Source organism: Falco naumanni, chromosome 8, assembly GCF_017639655.2.
Source record: "Falco naumanni isolate bFalNau1 chromosome 8, bFalNau1.pat, whole genome shotgun sequence".
In the NCBI taxonomy this organism is placed as follows: Eukaryota; Metazoa; Chordata; class Aves; order Falconiformes; family Falconidae; genus Falco; species Falco naumanni.
Genome location: NC_054061.1, coordinates 56,850,320 through 56,870,821, shown reverse-complemented (window position 1 = coordinate 56,870,821; position 20,502 = coordinate 56,850,320). Strand labels below are relative to the sequence as shown.

The following is a 20,502-nucleotide window of genomic DNA, read 5'->3' as shown; positions in this document are numbered from 1 at the left end:
AGAGGGCATCTGCACGCTCTTGGGGAAAGGGATTCTGCTAAAACTAGTTGGTTTTTTTTCTTTTCCTAATGCAGCCACCAGTTGCTTTATGCTCTGACACATGCCCTCGTGAGAAGAGATGATATATTAAGCTGCTTGACACAGTTTTGAATTTGAGGATGACCCAAATCTCACTTTTTGTACATGAAAACTGCCAGATAAACATTGGGCTGACCAGAGCAGGCAGGCATTGCCTTTTACCTTTATCACGCTTGAATCCATGGTAAAATTAAGTAGTCAAGAGTAAACACAGCTTGCTGGCCTTAGTCAATAAGGGGGTGGGTAAGTTTTGCAGCCCTTTTTTCCTGTCACACATCTGCGTAACGCATCTGGTGTCCTGAGCTTGAGAGAGTTATAATTCATATTTCAGGAATTATTGTGGAAATTGAGGTAGAAGGGCTGTGACAGGATTCCCAGATTATACATGCTCCTTGTCAATGTGAATTAATTAAGCACTCACATATCTGACACAGGAATTAATCACGTCCACTTATACTTAATAGGAAAATTAATCGCTGAAGCGATCCCACAGGGCTACGAGGCTGGGCGAGGGTTCAGGGCGTGAGGGGACTGGTTTCTGTCCCAATCACCCCGAACTGGTGGCACAGAACCTCCCCCAGGTTTATGTCTAGTGAGATCCTGACGTCTGTTTCCCCGATTTCAGGGAAATTTTCTTCGGCTTTACAGGCAAGAGGCCTCGGGAGGGCCGGTCCCCGGAGGGCTGGGAATGCCGGGCAGCGCGGGGCTGTGCCCGGCCGGGGGCGCGGGGACGGCGGCCCCCCGCGGCGCGGCCCACGGCTGCGGGACCTGCCGCTGAGGTCGGGCAGCGGGCGGGCCGCCCCCCCTCATCCCGCACCCCGCACCCCCGCCGCCGGCAGCGCGGCCGAGGGGCGTGAGGCAGCGGCCGGCCCGTCTCCTCAGGGCGGGGGGCGGCGGCGCATGCGCACGGCGGGGGGCGGTGACGGCCGCGCTCTTCACGCCGGCGCCGGCGAGCGGCAGAGGCGGCGGCAGCGGCGGGAGGGCCGGGGCCGGCGGGGAAGAGCGAGGTCCGCCATGGGGACGCAGGGGACCGGGCGAAAGCGGCTGCCGAACCGGGAGCGCCTGACGGCGGAGGACGATGCGCTCAACCAGATCGCCCGTGAGGTGAGCGGCGGGCGGCAGCCCCAGCCCCCCTCTCCCCCCCGGGCTCCCCCCGCCGCCGCGCACGCGCCCCCGGGCAGTGGGCGCAACGGCCGGCCAAGGGCAGGTTGATGAAGCGCCAAATAAAATTCGCATTAAATGGCATTTGTCCCGGCGGTGTCGGCCCGCTTTATGGTCCGGGGGCACCGCTTCGGTCTGAGCCGCTTGGAGCGGTTATCGGTGAGGGAAGGGGCTGCGGTGCCCGCCCGGGCACAAACCCCTCCCTGCTCCAGCCCCTCCTGAGGGAAATTAATTGTCTGCCGCCGCCGGGCTCGGCGTTAATGACTGAGGGCCAGAAAATAGGCCACTCGGGGGGTTTGTGGATACGTATAAATGGAAAAAAAGCATAAGCCAGAAGACTGGGAGATGATGCTGGGTGTAGGCATAAGTGTACAGTCTAACTTGGAAACTGGCTTGTATTTATTTTAATGAGTTAGGCTTGCTGCTGGCGAGACGCGGCATTGTGCTTGGTCCGACTTTAAAGGGTTTAAACCAGCCGATGGCTGTTTTCTCTCTGCCTCTTTATTCTTACTTGTTGTGTACAGTTGCATTGGTTCAGTGGCAAACTGGATGACACGGATTCGTTTTTTGCGTTTACTGGATCTGACACAGGTTGTTCAGCATCTTGGCTCTCACAATCTTCCAGTGGGGGGACATGGACAACCCCCAGCTGTGGTGGGGATAAGCGGCTGTGGGGTTGTTCTTCACCGTGTCTAAGCCGATCTGGTGTGGACCGCTGCTGGTGGTGGCCATCCTCTTCCTCCAGCTGGGGCTGTGTGTGTCTCCTCCCTGCCTTGTGTTGGTCTGACCCTAAGATGGGTTCCCTGATAAGTTGCTCTTCTAGAAGAGATTTAAGTCTCCCTTGGTTTCCTTTCCTGAATCACAGTTGCATCAGGGTCAGATGAATGCTACTGTGCCATTTATTTTTGGTAGCGACTGGCTGATAGATGGAGTTAGTTGTAACATTGTGCACCTCGGGTATTATCACTAAAGGCAGCCCTGACATGGGAAGCCTTTACTATTATTGTATACCATTTTGAAGGGGTTTGTAGCATCTTCGGAATATGCACAGTAGACTAATTCCTGCGTGAATGATTCGGATAGTGTGTTTCCCGAAGTCATGTTTTCGTGGCAGTATCATGAGAAGATGAGAAAGTTCCTAGGGATGGCGTTTGAGGTAGGAGGACAAGAATGTTTCATGTCCTGGACGTAAGATAGCAAGTAAGAGTGATTGTGCTGTGCCTTAAAAGTTTGAGTCACGATAATGGCCTAGGAATTGCTTTGGGATGAGAGTTAAAATTCCTTGACTGTGTCCTGGCTGTGCTGTTACTTGAGCAAGGAAAATGACAGCCTACAATGCGGCATAGGTTGTCCTTCTCTGTTGCACTTCTCCTGCTTTCACTTTTTTTTTTTTAGCTTATATACTGCTTTCCCCTGTATTGTGCAGTGGTTTGAGGCCTCAAATATTGTACTGTTTTCTGGGTTTGGGTTGGTGGTGTGTTGGTGGTTTTTTTAAATCTTCTTTTCTTCTGGGGATTGTTTAAAGGACAACTCCACTTGGTCAAAAAGCCCAACACAAGCATGTCTTTTATCTTTTTCCCTTGAGTGCTAAAACTGTGAACTGCCAAGTTCAAGGTTCAGCATTTTCCCATATTATTTTAACTCTTTGCATTACTCTGTCTTGGGTTTTATGCACTTACAGTAGTTTTCTCGTTTAACTGCCTGTTCCCTGCACAAAGGATCTTGGATGAATCTTTCCATATGATATTAAGAATTCTTAAAAAGGTAAACCAAACCTTTTGTCTCCTCCTAATAAGGATGTTGAGAGTCTTCATGTTAAGAAGGGTACAAGGGTAACTGTTGTTTTGGCTCTTCCAGCCTTCCTTGCAGGTTGGTTAGGCAAAGCTGAGACATAGATGTATTGTGTTTGTGCGTAGGTTTTCACCCTTCTTTTTCCTTTGGTCTTTGGTCGTCTTTGTTATCCAGAAGCCACAGGTAATGACTTGCAAGTCATTACCAGATTCTAGAATATCATTTTGCTGTGTTCAGGTGGGAGCCTGAAAACATCCAAACCAGGTGTATTCATAGAGGTACTTTTACCTTGGGGTCTCTGGGAGTGAGTTGAAATGTGTGCATCTACTCTTCTTCTGGCTTTCCTTCAAAAGGATTGTGCTGCTTTGACACATTCTGATTTTATTTTGTAATTGTCAGAATATCTTGAAAAATCAACAGTTCTCGCTATACCATGTGCTTCTATAAGGGCACACTAAGACTTAAAACTCTTAAAACACATAAAAACTCAAACTCCGGCCATTTGAAGCATAAATTTTTCTGAACTTGCAACCAGGATGTCTTGCTGTGTATGCGTGGTCTTGCGTAGACTGAAAGAGAGCCTTGTGTGGTGAAGAAGGCAGTCCTTGCCCCCACGGGATGTGAGAACAGTCTTAAGAGGAAGCAACTAAGCAAGCAGAAGGAAATTGTAAAAGTGAAGCATATTGTAGTGACAAGATTTTAGTAGCAGTATTAGTCATGTTAATCAGTAGTAGTAAGGTTTAACGTTTGAGGCAATTTCTGAACTAGATCAGCTGCAAGTAGTTTATCACTTTGTCTGGACCCGTTTAGAGTAGAGATAGAAGGTACAGTTACTGTAAGTCAACCACCTTGCCCATCAGAGAAAAGTAGTACTGTACCACTAGATCTGACTGTTGAGTTTCTGACTTACATGGTAATTAAATGGATGGTAAATACATAAGTATAGTTAACATAAGAACACGGTGTCCTGAGTTTCTAACGGACGCAGATGACTGCCACTCGGGATTTGCTGTATGCGCACCTACCTTGTATCGCTAAGGTTGTTTTTTTCTGGGTGTCAGCTCTTGCAGATGAGAGCAAAGCTAATCAATGATGGTTTTGTCTGCTTTCAGACCCGTGTTGACGCCAGTAGATTATTCTGTGTTTAGGTCAATGGAAACTTTTGGGCTATTTTATTCCTCTCCATGAATACATGCCAGCAGTGTTTGCAAAATCTAGCAGTTTGATACTCCTCGAGGTCTGTGCCAGCACAGCCATTGGGTATGCGTACTGTGCAGTCAGTCATCTGTCCGTTCACTTGGGCCAGTGTACGTGTGGTTCAGGAAGACAGAGTCCTGGACCTTGTTTCCTGCTTTTATCCTGCTTGGGTTAGATGAGTTAAATGTGATAACTTGAGACGTTGTTTCTAGGGCAATTTTTTTTTCCTTCTTGTTTCTAGTTTTTTTTTTTTTTTTTCTTGATCCTCTGCTATGTTCTTTGCTAGCTACAGTAATAATGTGTTAAAAGAACAGAATGAGCTTTGCAAATCCAATGAAGGACTGCTATCTTTATAAACAAGATATTTCTCTTATAGGCAGATAATATTAGATACTGGGTTTTGTTTTGAATGATGAACAACAAGGTAAAGGTAAATTTCTAGGAAGGTCACTTACACCTTGTTTTGCTAGTGTTTTGGAAACCAATATGAGTTATACTGCTCAGAAAAACAGTCCTGCCTTGTGATATCCGTGCTAGGAATCTTCTCTTTTTCATCCAGGAATTTACACAGTAGAACTCTTTAGCTAGTAATTAATTCAAAGTTAATAATTCAAGCAACATTAGCTTTATTTTTACTGTTAAGGAAAGTAATGTTACAAGCGTTGCTGCTTCACTGTTTTTGTGCTGTGTGTCATTTCCAAAATTTCAAGAACTGTCACCTACATACTTAATAATTACTTTGTAAATAAATGGCATGATCAATTTATGGACTGTAAATTTGATTGTTTCATTGGAGTTTTTACTTTGGGCATTGACATGCTGTCTTAGCGATCCAAAAATTGGCCTGTTACACTCCTGTGAAGGAACAGAAAGTGTAGCTGATAAGAAATAGTTCAAAATGCAGGTGAAACCAGCTAGCCAGCTTTATTGGTTATGGTGAGAAGGCACTAAGTAACTTTGAAAGCCTACATTGGAGTTTCAGGACCAGTGAAGAGATGCCATGATCACTGTATGTGGAATCTAAAGGCCTGGCTTTTGAACTGAGGGGATAATTTGAGGGAGGATTCTCTGGTTTATACAACAACTGGGGTGACTTTGATAAACAGAGATGGAAACAATTTGGTACAAGTTGAAGCTAAAGCAGAATGGATATTTATATATGGGAATGCAAGCTTTAATGAACTGTTAATGCAAGCCAGAGCATTTAAAGCAGTGTATTCCCGAAGGATGTACTAGGTAATGCCCGTGTAAGGTGTGTGCCTGGTTACTATAGTTGAACTTTTTTGAGCAGTATTTGGCATTAGAGATGTGTGAAGACTTTTATAAGCCCGATAAATACACCAAAAGAAGCCTTTAGAAAGTTTGTTTTATGTAGCATCAGTTGCTTGTACTTGACTTACATTCTTCGCTTCATTACTTTCTGCCTTTGAGTGTTAACATATCAGCGCAAGAGAACAAATGATGTGGAAAAGCATACCTGCCTCGAGATCTCTCTTCTAGAATAGAAAGTTATGAAAGCAAGGGATGCTTATGGAGGGCTTGACTTGGCCCTGTTGATCTAAGTACAGGAAGGAAGGAGGACTTTTGTAGGCAATGCTTGCAGTGGGGTGTGGAGTACTGTTCCAACATTGAGATGATTTTATGTAGCAAATGTGCTCCTCTTTATTGAATGCTCCTTTTTCCTGATGTTTTATGTCTATATAGCCAACAAATGGCATTGGCGTCACTTATAATCTTTCCCAAAGCAAATGTGTGAAGGAGCAGCTTTGGATGATTTAGGTAAGATGAAAACCTTAAGACCCATCTCATTTTAGTTAAATGGGTGATTGTAGCCTGTCTCCTAATGCAGTCTGCCTAACAGTATGCCTATTGCAACTTTAAATAATTAGTTGCCTGTTTCTGTGCCCACGCCTGGCCTGAGTCCTCTTCAGCTGTTCTCTTGCTCTCTGAGGAAACAGCTGTTTAGGAACTGTGATTCCTATTTCAGTCAAGCAAGACACTACTGTTAGGATTAACAACATGGGAAGCCCAGCTTTTTTCTTTGCAAGCCCAGATGCTGAGCTTGTCTGCAGGATGTAAAACTAATCATTACCTCATCTAGAAGGATGTTTTTCCAGGCCTGTTGCTGAAGAAAGTTGGAGCTCAAGTGTACTTGCAAGGCTTTCAACGCTGTCCAGTTGGCTTTTTTTTTTTTTTTGATCCTTTGATTGCAAGACGCATCATCCACATAGCATTTTGGGCTTGTGAAACAAGGTATTTGTCCCTTCTGTCAAGTCAGCAGGTTGCCAGGAGCAGTGAATCTGTCTAGCTAGACATAAGCACTCACAGGCAAACCTTAAAATAGCAGCTCTGAAGTATCAGCTGTTGTCTCACTTGTGTTGAAATACTTTTTGGGGGAGAAGTTGCCCATGGGAATGGGGGGAGGAGGGAAGGGAAAGGAAACTGCAATAAGCCAAATTTTCCTTCAGATAGTGGTAGGGTGGCTTTGAGAGTTTTGGTTTGTTTGTTTTTTTTTTTTAATACCAGAGATGCTTCTGAGGAGGATAAGTGCATGGTCTTTTCATTGTGGAGCTTACTCTGCTTCTGGTGTTACCTGGTGCTCTTGCTCATCACCCTGAATCTACTAGAGATGAATAGCTGGCCTTGCACATCCTAGGAAAAACAGCTGATGTTTGGGCTTTCATAAGACAGTAAAGATGAGGGAAGTGCTTAAGGGCTTCTTATGGGAAGACCCTGTAACCATCTACTCCCAAGACACTCTCCTTTTCTTTCACCTTATTCAGTTAGGGAGCAAGGAGTAGGCTGTAAAACTCTCCCAGCTAAAGCTGGAAAAATAACTTGCATGTGCATTGAAATGAGACTATTACATTGGTTAAAAATATATTTAAACAGCAGCCGTATGAGTGGACTTGGTCTTCAGTCTTGCAAATTAGTGTTGGCCGGTTCCTGGTGAACACGTTTTTTATACCAGGGGTAGCTGAGATGAGTTGCTGTGGCGCACATCACTGTGGTTCAAGGTTACTGTGACTGCTAGATTCCAGCCTGGCATCTTTGACCGTAAGTCTGTTAAAACGTAAAAATAATGTGCTGTAAGGTAAATTGCTGCTGGTGAAGAGTGCTGTATGCTTCTTCATCCGCTGCCTTGTGAGGAGTATAACCTTGTACAGGAGAATGAGACTAGTGACTGGAGACAGTGATCTCTTAAATGAAGTAGTCTGATGTGCTGGAGCTCATTTGCAGGTGCTCTTTGGTGGTTCTCCATCCTCAGAATACCTGTGTTGCTGGTAGGTAGCAAGAAATGTAAGGTAACTCTTAAAGGCCTGGTTGTGGAAGCTTTGACTGTTGAAATTAAAGCTTGCTGTGGCATGGTAAATATTAAATAAGGCAATACCTCACTGGTAGGAATCTGAAGGTTTTTGTTGGCCAGTTGTGTGAAGTTCAACAAGGTTCAGAGCCGGATCCTGCTCTTGGGTCACAGCAACCCAACACAATGCTACAGGCTTGGGGAAGAGTGGCTGGAAAGCTGCCTGGCAGGGCATTCAAAAAAGTTTGGCTTTATTGTTAGATATAAAAAAATTTGAAAGTTTTAACAAAACCAGCTATTTCTGGGTTAAGGGAAGGTTGGATGTTTTGGGTATTGAGAATAATTTCACGTAAAGGGCACAACCCTGGTCTTAAACTTTGGAGTGACTAATTCAGACTTGGAAGCTCCACTGAATAGATTGAAATAAGTTTGTTTGTTTGTTTTTTTAGTTTAGGGACTAAAGATACTGTTTGGTGCCAACAAAAATGAGTGTCTGAGCTAATTGCTCATTCCAGTTTTAGGTCAGAAATTTTTAAAGTTGATTGTTTCATGACGTACTCTCAGTAAAATATCCTGAGTGATCTGAGAAGAGGTGAATTTGTTCAGTCGCATCTGCTTTGCCCTTCTGCATGCCTGCAGCCTGTGAGCCAGCAACTTGGCATGGGCTGCGGTTTTATCCACCTAAATACTGCTGCAGTGCTTAAGTGTTCAGCTGGAGACAGCGGACAGGGAAAGTGATCTGATAGTGCCAAATCTGAGCTGTGTTCCAGTCTCAGATGTGGTGAGGAAGCCTTTTCATTTCCGATTGCTTCTAGCTCCTTGCTGGTTTGTCACTGCTCTCTTTCACTGCTCTTTTCTCCTTCCTGCATGCTGCTTTTGTGTGCAAGATGAGAGTTTCCTTTGTGATACAGCTTACTCATGACATTATACATGCAAAATCACTGGATGCCTTCTAGTTCTTCAATGCTTTGTGAGTGTCTGTGCTACGAGAAAATATTTAGATTTTATTTTTGTATTATATGTTGCTGTACAAGAAATCAGAGCCTTTGGTAAACCATAATTGCCAGGTGCATCACCGCTGCTGTGTTCCTATTTTTAATACCTGCTAATTAGGTGGGGTAGTGCTTGTTATTTTTGGCATGTGAAGAAATGCAAAAACAACAGTTAAATTTCAGAGCAACAACTTTCTTTCCTCTTAGCTGTCAGAAGGTTTATGTGGATGCGAGTGGATTATTCAATTTTTGTATTCAAACTTCTGTTAAAGAAACAAGGAAGATGGTATCTGCAACTGCTTCTGGCTTCCTCAAAAATAGATTCTCAGAGTTGGGGATTTCCTACCATAACATCATTATTTGCAGTTTTTATATGTAATTAGTCAAATTGATTTATTTTTCCCAGAACAGAAGAGCTTACAGGAAGAGAGTTCCACAAAAGCTGTTTATTTGTCTGTTTACTGGTTTAGCTGGTTGTTCAGTGACTTCATGTTTTAATATTGCCTGCAATGAAGTGATGATGCCTCTGTCCCAAGTGGTCCCACTGGTGACTCCTTGCAGACTGTTCTCACAATCCCACAGATCTCTCAAGTGCAGAGATCTGCACAGACAGCAAATAGAAAGGAATAATCTTTCTTCCCTCTTGGTCTCTGCTGTTGCATATCTTGTGACCTTTCCCTTCGCCAGTTTCTGATTTGTGGTTTGGTTTTTTTGGGTTTTTTATTTTCCCTCTTTGCCTTCCTCCTTTAAGTACTTCCTACATCCCAAAATATCCTTTCTCTAATCCCACATTTGAATACCAAATTTAGTTGAGTCAGTCTACTTTTGCCAGCCTCTTCCAGTAGACAGAGATGGAATACAGGAGTATCTGGCATGCTAGAAGGCTGGGACAGGTTTTTAAACTCATTCCCTCAGGTCAGATAGATTTCAGGCATCCCCACTTGGGTTTTCTAATTATGGAGCACTTATCAGCTAACGTACTAGGATGACAGGAGAGCAAGGGGAGGCTCTTGGTGTATGCTTCACGTGCAGAAAAATCCCTGGGCTCCTGTCTGCTATCGGACTCTTGTACCCTAATTTTTTCCCTGTTAAAACACACATAACTTTATATGCAGGTACTTCAGATATAGCTGTTTATACTGGTGCCAATGTATTACAGTCTTCACATGCTAACATAAATCATATTTGCTTTTGCTGACTGGACAGTAAAAGATAGCAACCTACTGTTTGGGGTTTTTTGTGGTTTTTTTGGTTTTAATCTGTGTATCGTTTCTTGTTTCTGGTTGCTAACTTGAAGCTCTTTCAGTTGAGTTGCTATGAAAATAGTAGATATAACTTCACATACCTTTAGAAAATAAGTCAGTTTAAATTGTAATGGTCTACAACCCTATTGCTTTGCTCTGCAGCTGTGCATTTCACATAAGCCATTTTCTTTAAAATGTCTGTTCTCCCACATGAAATGTGTGTGTGCTGGTCTTGATTTTCTTCCTTCGCTGAATGTGTTGCTGAGCTCTGACAGGATTTACATTGACAAATATGTTGAATCAACATCTGTTGAAAATTGAAGTGGGCTTTTGGGACATTTTTTGTGATACCCAAAGGTCATGCTATTCCATTGTCTATTAAATATGAAATTTAAATCTGCCCTGATGTGAAATGAGTACATTGAAACAGTGATGTGACCTAACCTTTACATGAACTGTGGAGGAATCTAGGGGCTCTGGGAAATAGTGTGCTTGTGTGTGGATACAAGGGATAATGTTGGTATATGTAGAGAATGTTTTATTTATAGAGGGTTAAACTCTTTTAGTAATATTTGTACATTCTTATCTAATTACCCTGGTGGAAAAAAAAATATCATTATTTGGTGAACTAGAGCAAGCAGAGAAGGGTTCACTGTATGTCCTGGTAAAATGTTTTTGTATCAGTGATGGAATAAATACATACTGTCAGACTTCGCAATTTTCAGGCTAGCAGAGAGGCATCTGGTAACACAGAATTTGTTGTCGAACCAAGCAATCTACAAATTTAGCCTCAGAAGGCAAAGAGCAGCGTGTTTGTAGTGAGTTTTGCTCTCAGCAATCCTTTTTTTTTTTTTGTGTGTGTGTGTGTGGGGGAGTTCAACCTGTTAATACAGAAGCAAGCTTCTTACAGAGATCTGCATTACCTAGAGTTGCTTCTCTGAGGTCTGCTACCTGTGCTGCTGGCATGGCAAGGCTTCTGTTTCAATCTTTCCACTATAAGATGAATACAGTGTGTCAAAAAATGAGTCTAATGTCTTAGAAACGAGATCTGTGAATACAGCAATTGGGTATAAACACCTTACGTCTAAGATTGCTGAGTGCATCTCAGGAGCTGGTAGTAAACCTTCAGGGAATTGGGTTTTCATTGTGATTTCCTCTAACAGAATGTGATTCTTGAAGGGCTGAGCTTTTGCTGCTGTTTTATCCTGTTCTCTCACCACTTGTGTTATGTACTGTTTTTTGAACACAGCTGTTCCTGACATGAAATTAATCGATCAACACAAAAAATAGACTGAGGATAAAGTTATAATTGTATCTGCTGGGTGGTAATTGCTGTTAGGGAAAAAAGCAAGCAAAGGAAGGACCTGACTGGAGAGGGCTGCCCGTCTTACACAGTTAATGTGTTCTGAGTGGCATTCTTTGATTTCAAGAACTCCAAGAAATAGCTGTGAAGGTCATTTTTGTTGCACGACTAAACAGGCCTGGTAGTGTATTTCAAATTGAACTCATTCATTAGTAAGGGTTAGGACACAGATTCTCCAGGTAATCCATTACAGCTCAGACCCAGTTTGGATACAGTAATCCTGTCCCACCCCCACACAAAAGCTGTCCAATCATTTCTTCAACAATGCTGGGTTTTTAGCTTTAATCCAAGCTGATGGGTTATTCAGTTCTATTTCACTCTGGGCAAGTTGTCATGACGTGTCCTGGCTCTCTCAGGGAACTCCGCTTCCCATGAAGTTGTGGAACAATAGCAAACATGAGAGGGTAGCTGCTGGCCAGGTAAGTATCTTGTTTGTAGTGATGATGTTTTTTTGATGATAAACTGATTGTAGTGGTGAGGTATGGTGAATAGTGTGATTATTTTTTTAAATTGTTTTATTAAAAAAATTAAATTGTTTTTTGACCAGTTGCTTGAAATTGCTTGAAAAGTATGATTTTTTTAAAATACTTTCTCTGTGAAATTTCCTCTCTGTGTTTTTTCTGCAAACAGAATGTAGAATGTGTCTCCTCTCCTGAAGAGAGATGGTTAGAGTACTGTTTCTAGATGTTTGAAGTTTGATATTTGTGCTTAAAGGACAGAAAATCTGGTAAAGCACAATGTAGTAGAAGCTGTTACCCATACAGCTGCAGTGTACAGCTGTACTAACAAGAAAAGACATTTTCACCAGGCTTTTTTAAGGTGGATTGTCTGGATAGACATCAAGTTTGCTTACATTGGATTTGCTCAAGCAGGTTCTGGCATTTCTTTGGTGGATGAATTTCAGCCTGTATTTGAAGTGTCCTGACTCTTCAGTGGCAACATAGGTAGCCTTGAGAGATTACTGCAGGCAACATCTTACAGCAGAATATCTAAGTTAACCAGAAGCACAGTCTTTCTGCATGAAGGTGGTGTGTTTTGAAGAATTACATGTAACTCTTTTCCACCTAACTGTCCCTAAACACTTTTTACACGTGGGAGTGATCCAGTGTTTAACAGAAGTATAAAGTAGTGGGGGACATGAAAATCACAATTTTTATAATAGTTCTCTTGTATATGGTAAATGTGTGTATATGTTTTATATATAAAACAAAAACAGTCTCCTCTGGTGATGTCCCTTGTAGGTTCCTTCATGCAATTTATATACTAGACTTCTGATCTTCTCCAGTACTTAACGCTGACTTTATATGAAATTTAAAAGAAGGATCTACAGTCGTTGTAGTTGAAGAGGTAGTGAAATACGGTGCCTTGAAACATGTAACCGTTACACTGTAGTGCAAGAAAACATCATATTGTAAACACAATAAAGTGGTCTATTACCAGATTGCTTTATTAACTCTAATCAGTCTAAAGAGCTAAAGTTAATTAAACCTGCTTGCGGATGAGAACATTCCACCAATGGAAAGGTGCACTAAAGGTCATCTCCAGTTCTGAATCTTAACGTTGCCTGTAAAAACCTGTTTTGTCTTTCATTTGCTTGAAGCCACGTGGGAATGTAGCTTTAAGGATTTTTTTTTTTTATCATTATTATTTGAAGTGGTTTGATCTCCCTGACTTTTTGTGACAGAAAATAGAAGTGTACCTATAAGCTGTGAGGAAATACTTTTGTGTATTCGATATATTAGTTGTAAGTATTTCTTGCTGAAAGTGCTATGCCAGCAAAGTTGAAACACTGTTCTGGCTTTATACTTGAATGTTTGTGTTTTGAGCTCCCACTTACTAAAGTACTTAACTGTAAATAGTAATTTGTTTTTTAAATACCTTGAATTTTAGGTTTGCCTTTTCCAGGGAGAAATGAGGAAGAAAGAGAATGGCTAGGAGGTAACTCGCTGTGTAGTTTTCCTACGAGATGAAACTACTCCTGAAGTAGTTTGTTTACTTCTATGCTCAAATCTTTATTTCTGCCACTTTGAGTGAATGCTCTGTGAAAGGCTTTCACTAACTTAAAGAAATTGAATAATCAGAAGTGGTAGGTGTGACAAGTCTTTCCAAAGGCTGGATAACACTTTTATTTCTGCTCTATATGCATTCTTGTTCCTTGAGAACATTATGGGGTGCTTTGGTCATTTGAAAGTAACTCCAAAGGGAGACTTTGTTTTTTCTTCACCCAGGACAACTTGTATTTAGTGTCAGGCAGGCCATATTTTTGAGACATACTGTGCACCAGATAGACAGTTTATATATAGAAGCAACACGCTTGTAGTACTCTTTAACGTGCTAAGCTTGACAGAATTCCATCTGAGTAAGTGGTTACTCTGTCTGGATTTGCTGGTTGGTGAACACTGGGAGGAAAGAGGGAAAGTATGGTATGGCAAATAAAGACAATCTAGATATTTAAGATCATATGTTGAACTGTTTCCTTCAAAATATTATACTTGCTTTAGGAACAGCTAGTATAGTAGTGATGTGATCTATTTGTTTGTTTATTGTCAGACTATCTTCGCTTTGCTTTTGCTTCAGTTCTACAACAGGAATGTAGGCAGGCTAGGTGCAATGAGGTGTGCTACTCATCCTAATACTGCCAAACCAGGCCAATTGTATAAATGGATTTAACTCCCAATTCTTTAGCATTGCCGTGACTTCTTTCTGAAGTGTGACCTGATTGTACAGGGAATGCCTCGACAAGTACAAAAAAGAAATTTGTTTTTATATAGCATTATGGGTCTTGTTGACAGTATTGTGCACTTAATTATTAATTTGAAATAACTTTTCTTGCACAATAGTTTTTAAACCAGGCCTATTTTTATAGTGCATGAAAATACTTAGGCTGGGTGGGAGTTGGCAATAAATACTTTTATTCCCTAAAGTGATGGCTCTTGGCCAACTTCTGTGCTCTGACTCATCAGTTGCTTGTCTTAATTCTGCTGAAATAAAACTTTTTTTTTATCTCTGAAGAGCAGGAATAATTTTTTATGCATGATTCTTACTCCTGAGTGTTGGTTCATTAATAAGATGCTGAGATTCCTTGGTTCTTGAGGGCGGTTTGTTCAGGAGCCTGGCTATGCCACTGCCATCTATGACATTGTGCAACTCAATACAGATATTGGCTTCAAGGTGTCCTTGTTTCTTTTCAAATAGTATTGGAGACCCTTGAAAGATGATATGGTTGGCAATGCTCAGTATAATTTTTTTCTCCATTAAAAAAATAAAATCAGACTTTCAGCATAAAGGTCTCTCTTGGTGAACAATCTCCAAACGGAAGGCTGAGTCTGAGCACAGCAATGAAATTTCACAGTGTTGGTTTATCTCCTCATCCTGTTTGGTTGCTTATGCTGTGAGATTACACTACATGAAAATGAAATCCCAAGTCAAACCCCCCCCAACACTCTACAGCTTCCTAGAAGCCTTTTTAGTTTGTTAAGCAGTGCTTATTTTAGAAATGGGCTAGTTCAAGGGCATGAGAGAAAATCATGGTAATGCCATCAAATGCTTCAGTAGTCAGATGTCAAAGTACACTGCGTTTGTTTTACTTGAATGCCTTTTAATGTTACTGCTTTTAGAAGATAATCAATGTTCTGTGCAACTGCTTTCTCATTTTCATTTATCTCATGTTCATGTCAGCTGTCTTCATTATGGAATATTCCAAGCTAATCAAATCAAAAAGTTTTAGTTGGTTTTTTTGTGCATGGTAGTTTTTTGGGGTTTTTTATCACGCTTCACTCAAGTGTGGAAAATAAAAGCCTGTTTTATTCTGTTGTCTGCTGGCTTTTTCTACCATAGTGTTGTTGGAAATTCCAGGGGAAAGGGTTATGGCTGAAATGGAAATGGAGAGTGAGCTTTCCTCACTTTGACGTTGAGTCAAACCAAGAACAGAGTGATTCTGGCAGACTACCATGAGAAAATCTATGCTTCTGGGGCAGTCAAATACTATGTTGTACAACTGCAGTGCTTACTCGGAAGGGGAAAAAAGGAAAAATAAGTTGATCGTGCAAAAAGAGGAGGAAAAAAGGAGGGAGGAGTCTTATACCTTAAAGTAACTTTGAAAGCAAAGAACTGGTGTTGATTTTAACAGCTCCTTGGAGTTGTGGCATTAAGGGAAGGGGCATGGTACTGAAGGTCCATCCAATATACCAGTAAAGCAGTTGCCCTTCTGTGAGAGATGGGGGGGGGGGGGGGAAGCGGTGCTTGAGTCTTGCCTGACTAGCATAGACGTGAGAGAAGAACCCTGTTAATGGTGCATCTTTATTCCCTGTTTCTTAACTCCCAAGCTCGATTTCCTCACCTTGGTGTTTGCTCTTGTTTGAGAGGTGAAGCAGTGCCAGCACTGGCAAGGCTTTGGGGTGATGCCTGTGGTTTAGCTAAGTAGGGTGTCAGAGGAATGAGCTTCCTGCCCTAACTGTCTTCCCCTCCCTCTGATGACTCATGTTTGCAATCAAATGACAAAGTTAACCCCTTAGAAGCACACACACACACCACTTTTCTGTGAATGCAGAAAAAGTAATGCGCTTTTTTTTTTTTTTCTTTTTGAGGTTTGTGTTTTGCCTCAGTACTGGAAATGTACTGACTGGCTCTTCAGGATGAATTGGGTCACAATGTGAAGTGGCTCAGTCTGTAACAGTTCGGGCACCACAGGCAGGCGGCAGAGGTTTTCTGCATGTGTATGTTGCTGGCTAATTTGCAATTCCATTCTGAAACAGATTAGAGGTCTGCAGCAGCTTTTTTGGGTTCAGCATCTTGACCGTTAGTGAAAGCAGTATGAGAAAGGCCTTTTTCTTTGTAGAAGGTCTGTCCTTTCTTGCCTGGATTTGGCAAGCTAGGAAGCCAAAATTTGAAGGATTATTATTGAGATAAATTGACTGGAAGGTTAAGCTTGATGCAGCCAGTCCTTCACTTATCTCTTGTCAGGATGTTTTTAATCTAGTGTTGGTCTTTAGCATCTGAAATCTATTATAAAGTGATTACATTAGATGGAATTGCACGTTATAAACTATGGCCTAAGTTCAGCAAAAATTGCACTGGGCCTATTTGCTGTGAGTATAAGCTCCCTAGTGCAATGGATGTTGTATTGTGATACCTCTAGAAGACAGGGATATATTTAGAAGCAATACTGATTTATTAATAAAATCTAGAGAAAATGAGCTTTTGTGCTTAACAGGGTTTTTTATTCCTCTAATGCATCTATTTTCCAGTACACATTGGAGGGCGCATGTGTATGCATGTCCCCAGGTTTGGCAAGTTCAAACTATGTAATTTTTAAATATTTATCTCTTGAGAAAAGAATCAGTAGGGTTTATGAGTTAATGGGTGATGTGAAAGAATAGACAAGACAAGAGACTCTTAGTAGTTCTAGCTGCTTTTGGATGTTGTGTACCTTTTATTACTGCGTTTGGAGTGGTGTCATTTCCTCGCATCCAAGATTTTTGGCATCCTGGCTCTTCTCTTTATCTAGTTGTAGAGGCTTTAGACCGTGGTTGCTTAGCAGTAGTCTCAAAGAACTTTTTGAAAAGAGCTAAAAAAGCATCCTGGTAAAGGTCAGGAGCAGAACTATCAGCTTCATCTGTCCTCCAGCTCTGAGTGACAGAGCTAGATGTGTGAAGTGTGCGCAGGCAAAGGGAGCAAGCATAGCTCAGTTGCTGGCAACAAATGTCATACAACTGTAAGCAGATTCTGTAAGTTTGTGTACGTCTACTTCTGGTAAAAAGGCTGAATGACAGTGGAAAAACTAGTTTAGAGCTTTGCACTGTGATTGCAGGGTTTAGGTTTTGTGAGGGATTTTTTTTGTTCCCTCCCATATAGGAAGGCTGAAAGCTTAGCTGATTTCTTTTATAAGATTATGTTGTAACCATGTGCCATATGAAGCTACAGCTTTGTCATTTTCAGTGTCTTTTTTTGACAGGTGAGAGCTCAAAGAACTTCCACACCTGGAAGTGGGGGGATTTGTCATGCTTGTTGCTGTTGGCGTGCTTTTAAGGGCTTAATGCAGGATTCTCTGAAGACTTCTCCCCGCTTTACAGGTGCAATAATAATGTTACCATATGGTGAAACCAGACAGTAGTTTTGCAAATGTGGTCTGCAAGAGTGAAGTCTGCATTACAGTAAATCTGTGCAGAACTACAACTGAATCATCCTCTCCTCTGTACCACCAGTTTGAGATGTCCCTGCGGCCTCCCACCTTTACAGCTGCAAGTCCCCCTATTTCTCCTCCTCTTCAAAGATGGCAGCATCTACTTTTCCTGTTACAACAGTCTTCCTCTGGGCCCGGATGCTTGCAGTCAATCAGGTGTCAGTTGAGGCTGGCTTCTTACCTAAAAACTATATTTCCACATAGCTACAAAATGTCATCTGAGGTCCAATGATGTTTTGTAGCTATTTGGAAACATATTTTTTAAGTAAGAAGCTAGCCTCAACTGACTCACGCGGAAGTAACATGATTTATCTAAAGGCTTAAGAGCAGCATCTATTCTTTCTGACACTTTCTCTAAAGTCCATTTCATATCTCCAAGTGAGTTTTGGGATTTGCTGAAATGGGAGGGGAAAGACTCATATTTAGATGATAATGCTTGTCTACAAAGATGCTTGTGTCTACCCGTTTCAGCTGCTCATTGTATTGCGTGAAGTAGTTCCTGAGCAATTCAGTGTGATAGTTTATCAAACTGATTCTTTTAAAAAAACCAAAACAACCAACCTCAAAAAAGTTACTCCAAACGCTGATTTGTACGGTAATTGCTACTAAAGACCTCTCTGAATATTATCGTTAATGTTAATAGCCTTATAAATATAATCCTCCAAATTTAATTGAAGGAATTTACATGTTATAGCAACTTCGTTATTACCTCTCAGTTGGTAAGGACTAATAGGCCCTAGCAGAGCTGTGATTTTTAAAAACAAGACCTCACAGAGAAAGTTGTAATTTTCTGGCAAAGATTTTATTGATACTTCTAATTTGAGGAAATAATATTATTTACATAACTTATGCATCGAAATTAATCATTGTATTGAATAATTTCATAATAGTAAATATGCTAGGTATGCATACTCATGTAAATAGTGTTGAATTTCTGGAGTGTAAAAAGTAATATTCAGATAAACTCTCCTAATCTTTGTAAGCAGCTTTGTAGTGTCCTAGTGTGTCCAAGTCCTTAAAGCTGCTTTTTCAGATGGTGTCTGGATTCTCAACACTGAACTTCTAATGGCACTAAGTTGAAAGTGGCTTTACCTTTCATGAAAGTGAAGACTGTGTGCTTGACAAATAGAAGGGGCTTTAAGATCCCACATCTTTGGCGAGGCTGCTTTGTGATTCACTGGCTGGGGAGTTGAAGTTGAATTATATCAAACATTCACATAACTTTTTTTTCCTCTCTCCCAGTGTTGCATAGTCTTCTAAGAGTCTCCCATTAAAGAATTTTCATGCCAGGACTGGTCAACGCTAGTATCTCCCATCTCTGCTTGGATTTTTGAAGAGTTGAAGGATAAGTTACTTACGTCCTCTTGAACCTGATCTCTCTTCGCCCTTGCCCTGTTGGATGGGAAGGGTGAGAATGTTTCCTGCAGTCATTCCCTTGCAGGGAGGTGAACAAATAAGGAAGGATTGTGTTACATGCTGTAATTATGAGAGTTATTTGGAGATGGCAGAGTTGGTCAACAGCTGCAGCCCTCTGCTGTAGTGTGAATGGTTTGCTTTTTGCCACACTGCTTATTTTAATGAACTCCATCTGTACATAGTGTAGTCCATAATAGAAAGCAGATTGCTGGGCTGACAGTGTCTACAGTGCAGTATAGTTGCTAAGAGTTGTCCACTTTACTGGGTAGCAGATGAAGGTTGAATGAAGGAAATGAGGCGGATAACATTTTGGAAACTACTTCTGCACTAAACAAAAAGGTGAAACTTTGCCTGAAAAGGAGAGAGATTGTGGGGGGAGGCAGCAAAGGAGCTAACATTTTTCTGAAAGTGGGAGCTCATAATCTCTGAAAATTGTTTTGTAGTTCAGTCCCTGCGGATTTTTGTTGTGTTTTTGTTGTTTCCACACCCCTGCCAGTCAGTTGCACACTGGCTAACCATTTGGGATTTCCCCACTACTGAAAGTGATTTTTTTTCTTTCACAGAACCACAGAATGGTCAGGGTTGGAAGGGACCTCTGGAGACCATTCAGTCCAACCCATGCTAGAGCAGGTTATCCTAGAGCAGGTTGCACAGAGTCATGTCCAGGTGGGTTTTGAACGTCTCCAGAGAAGGAGACCCCACAGCCCCCCTGGGCAGCCTGTCCCAGTGTGCTGTCACCCTCAGGGTAAAGAAGTTCTTCCTCACATTCAGATGGAACTTCTTGTGTTGCAGTTTGTGCCCGTTGCCCCCTGTCCTGCCACTCTGCACCGCTGAAAAGAGCCTGTCCCCATCCTCCTGCCACTGCCCTTAAGGGATTTGTGTACACTGATAAGATCCCTCTCAGCCTTCTCTCCTCCAGGCTGAACAGGCCCGGCTCCCTCAGCCTTTCCTCACCAGGGAGATGCTCCGCTCCCCTAGTCATGTTTGTAGCCTTCTGCTGGACCCTCTCCAGTAGTTCCCTGTCTCTTGAATTGGGCTTTTCTCCGGTCCTCAGGCATGTCTTCTGTCCACCATGACCTTTCAAAGTTGATGGAGAGGGGCCCATGGATCTGTGGGTGTCACGTTCACTTAAGTGTTCTCTCACATGGTCCTCTGGGAGAGTCTTCCTTTCTCCAGATTTTCTATCCGGTCCCCGGGGTCTGGGAAACCAGAGTGCGGGCCTTGCAGTGAAAACTGAAGCAAAGGTGGCATTCAGTAACCCTGCTTTCTCTGTGTCCTTCGTCACCAGGGCACCTGCCTCATTCAGCAGTGGGCCCACCACATTGTCCCTTGTCATCCTTTTCCTGCTGGTGTGCTTGAAGAAGCCCTTCTTGTTGTCCTTGACCTCCCTTGCCAGATCTAATTCCAAATGGACCTTAGTCTTCCTCATCATCTCCCTGCATGTTCTGACCACATCCCTGTATTCCCTCCCAAGTGGCCTGTCCCCTTTTCCACATCCTGTACACTTCCTTCTTCTGTTTGAGGTTTGCCAGAAGCTCCTTGCTCATCCATGCAGGCCTCCTGCCCCCTTTGCTTGATTTCTTACTTATGGGGAGTCTCTGGTTTTATTCAGATAGTATTTTGGTGTAGAAGTTTGACATCCTGTCCCTTAAGCTCTTGCTAAGACAGATACAACAAAGGAAACAGAATAGGTTCATTTTAAGGTAAATTCCAACCAAAATCAAAGCACTCTTCTTAATCAAAACAGAAATAAGAAAAATATCTTTTAGGTTAGA

The 20,502-nt window shown here is 42.1% G+C and overlaps 1 protein-coding gene across 18 annotated transcripts in view; it reads left to right on the top strand.

Moving 5' to 3' along the window:
* Positions 1–1,023: 1,023 nt before the first annotated feature.
* LRRFIP1 (LRR binding FLII interacting protein 1) overlaps positions 1,024–20,502 on the top strand; it is a 111,992-nt gene continuing 92,513 nt past the window's right edge. For 6 of the 18 annotated variants that reach the window (XM_040602797.1, XM_040602793.1, XM_040602803.1 and 3 more), the window contains exon 1: positions 1,035–1,182. In XM_040602797.1, the coding sequence (XP_040458731.1) occupies positions 1,093–1,182 (90 nt within the window). In that variant the 5' untranslated portion in view covers positions 1,035–1,092. Of the gene's footprint in view, positions 1,183–11,437; positions 11,550–20,502 lie in introns of those variants that run through there. The other 12 variants (XM_040602812.1, XM_040602810.1, XM_040602805.1 and 9 more) reach the window with 8 other exon arrangements.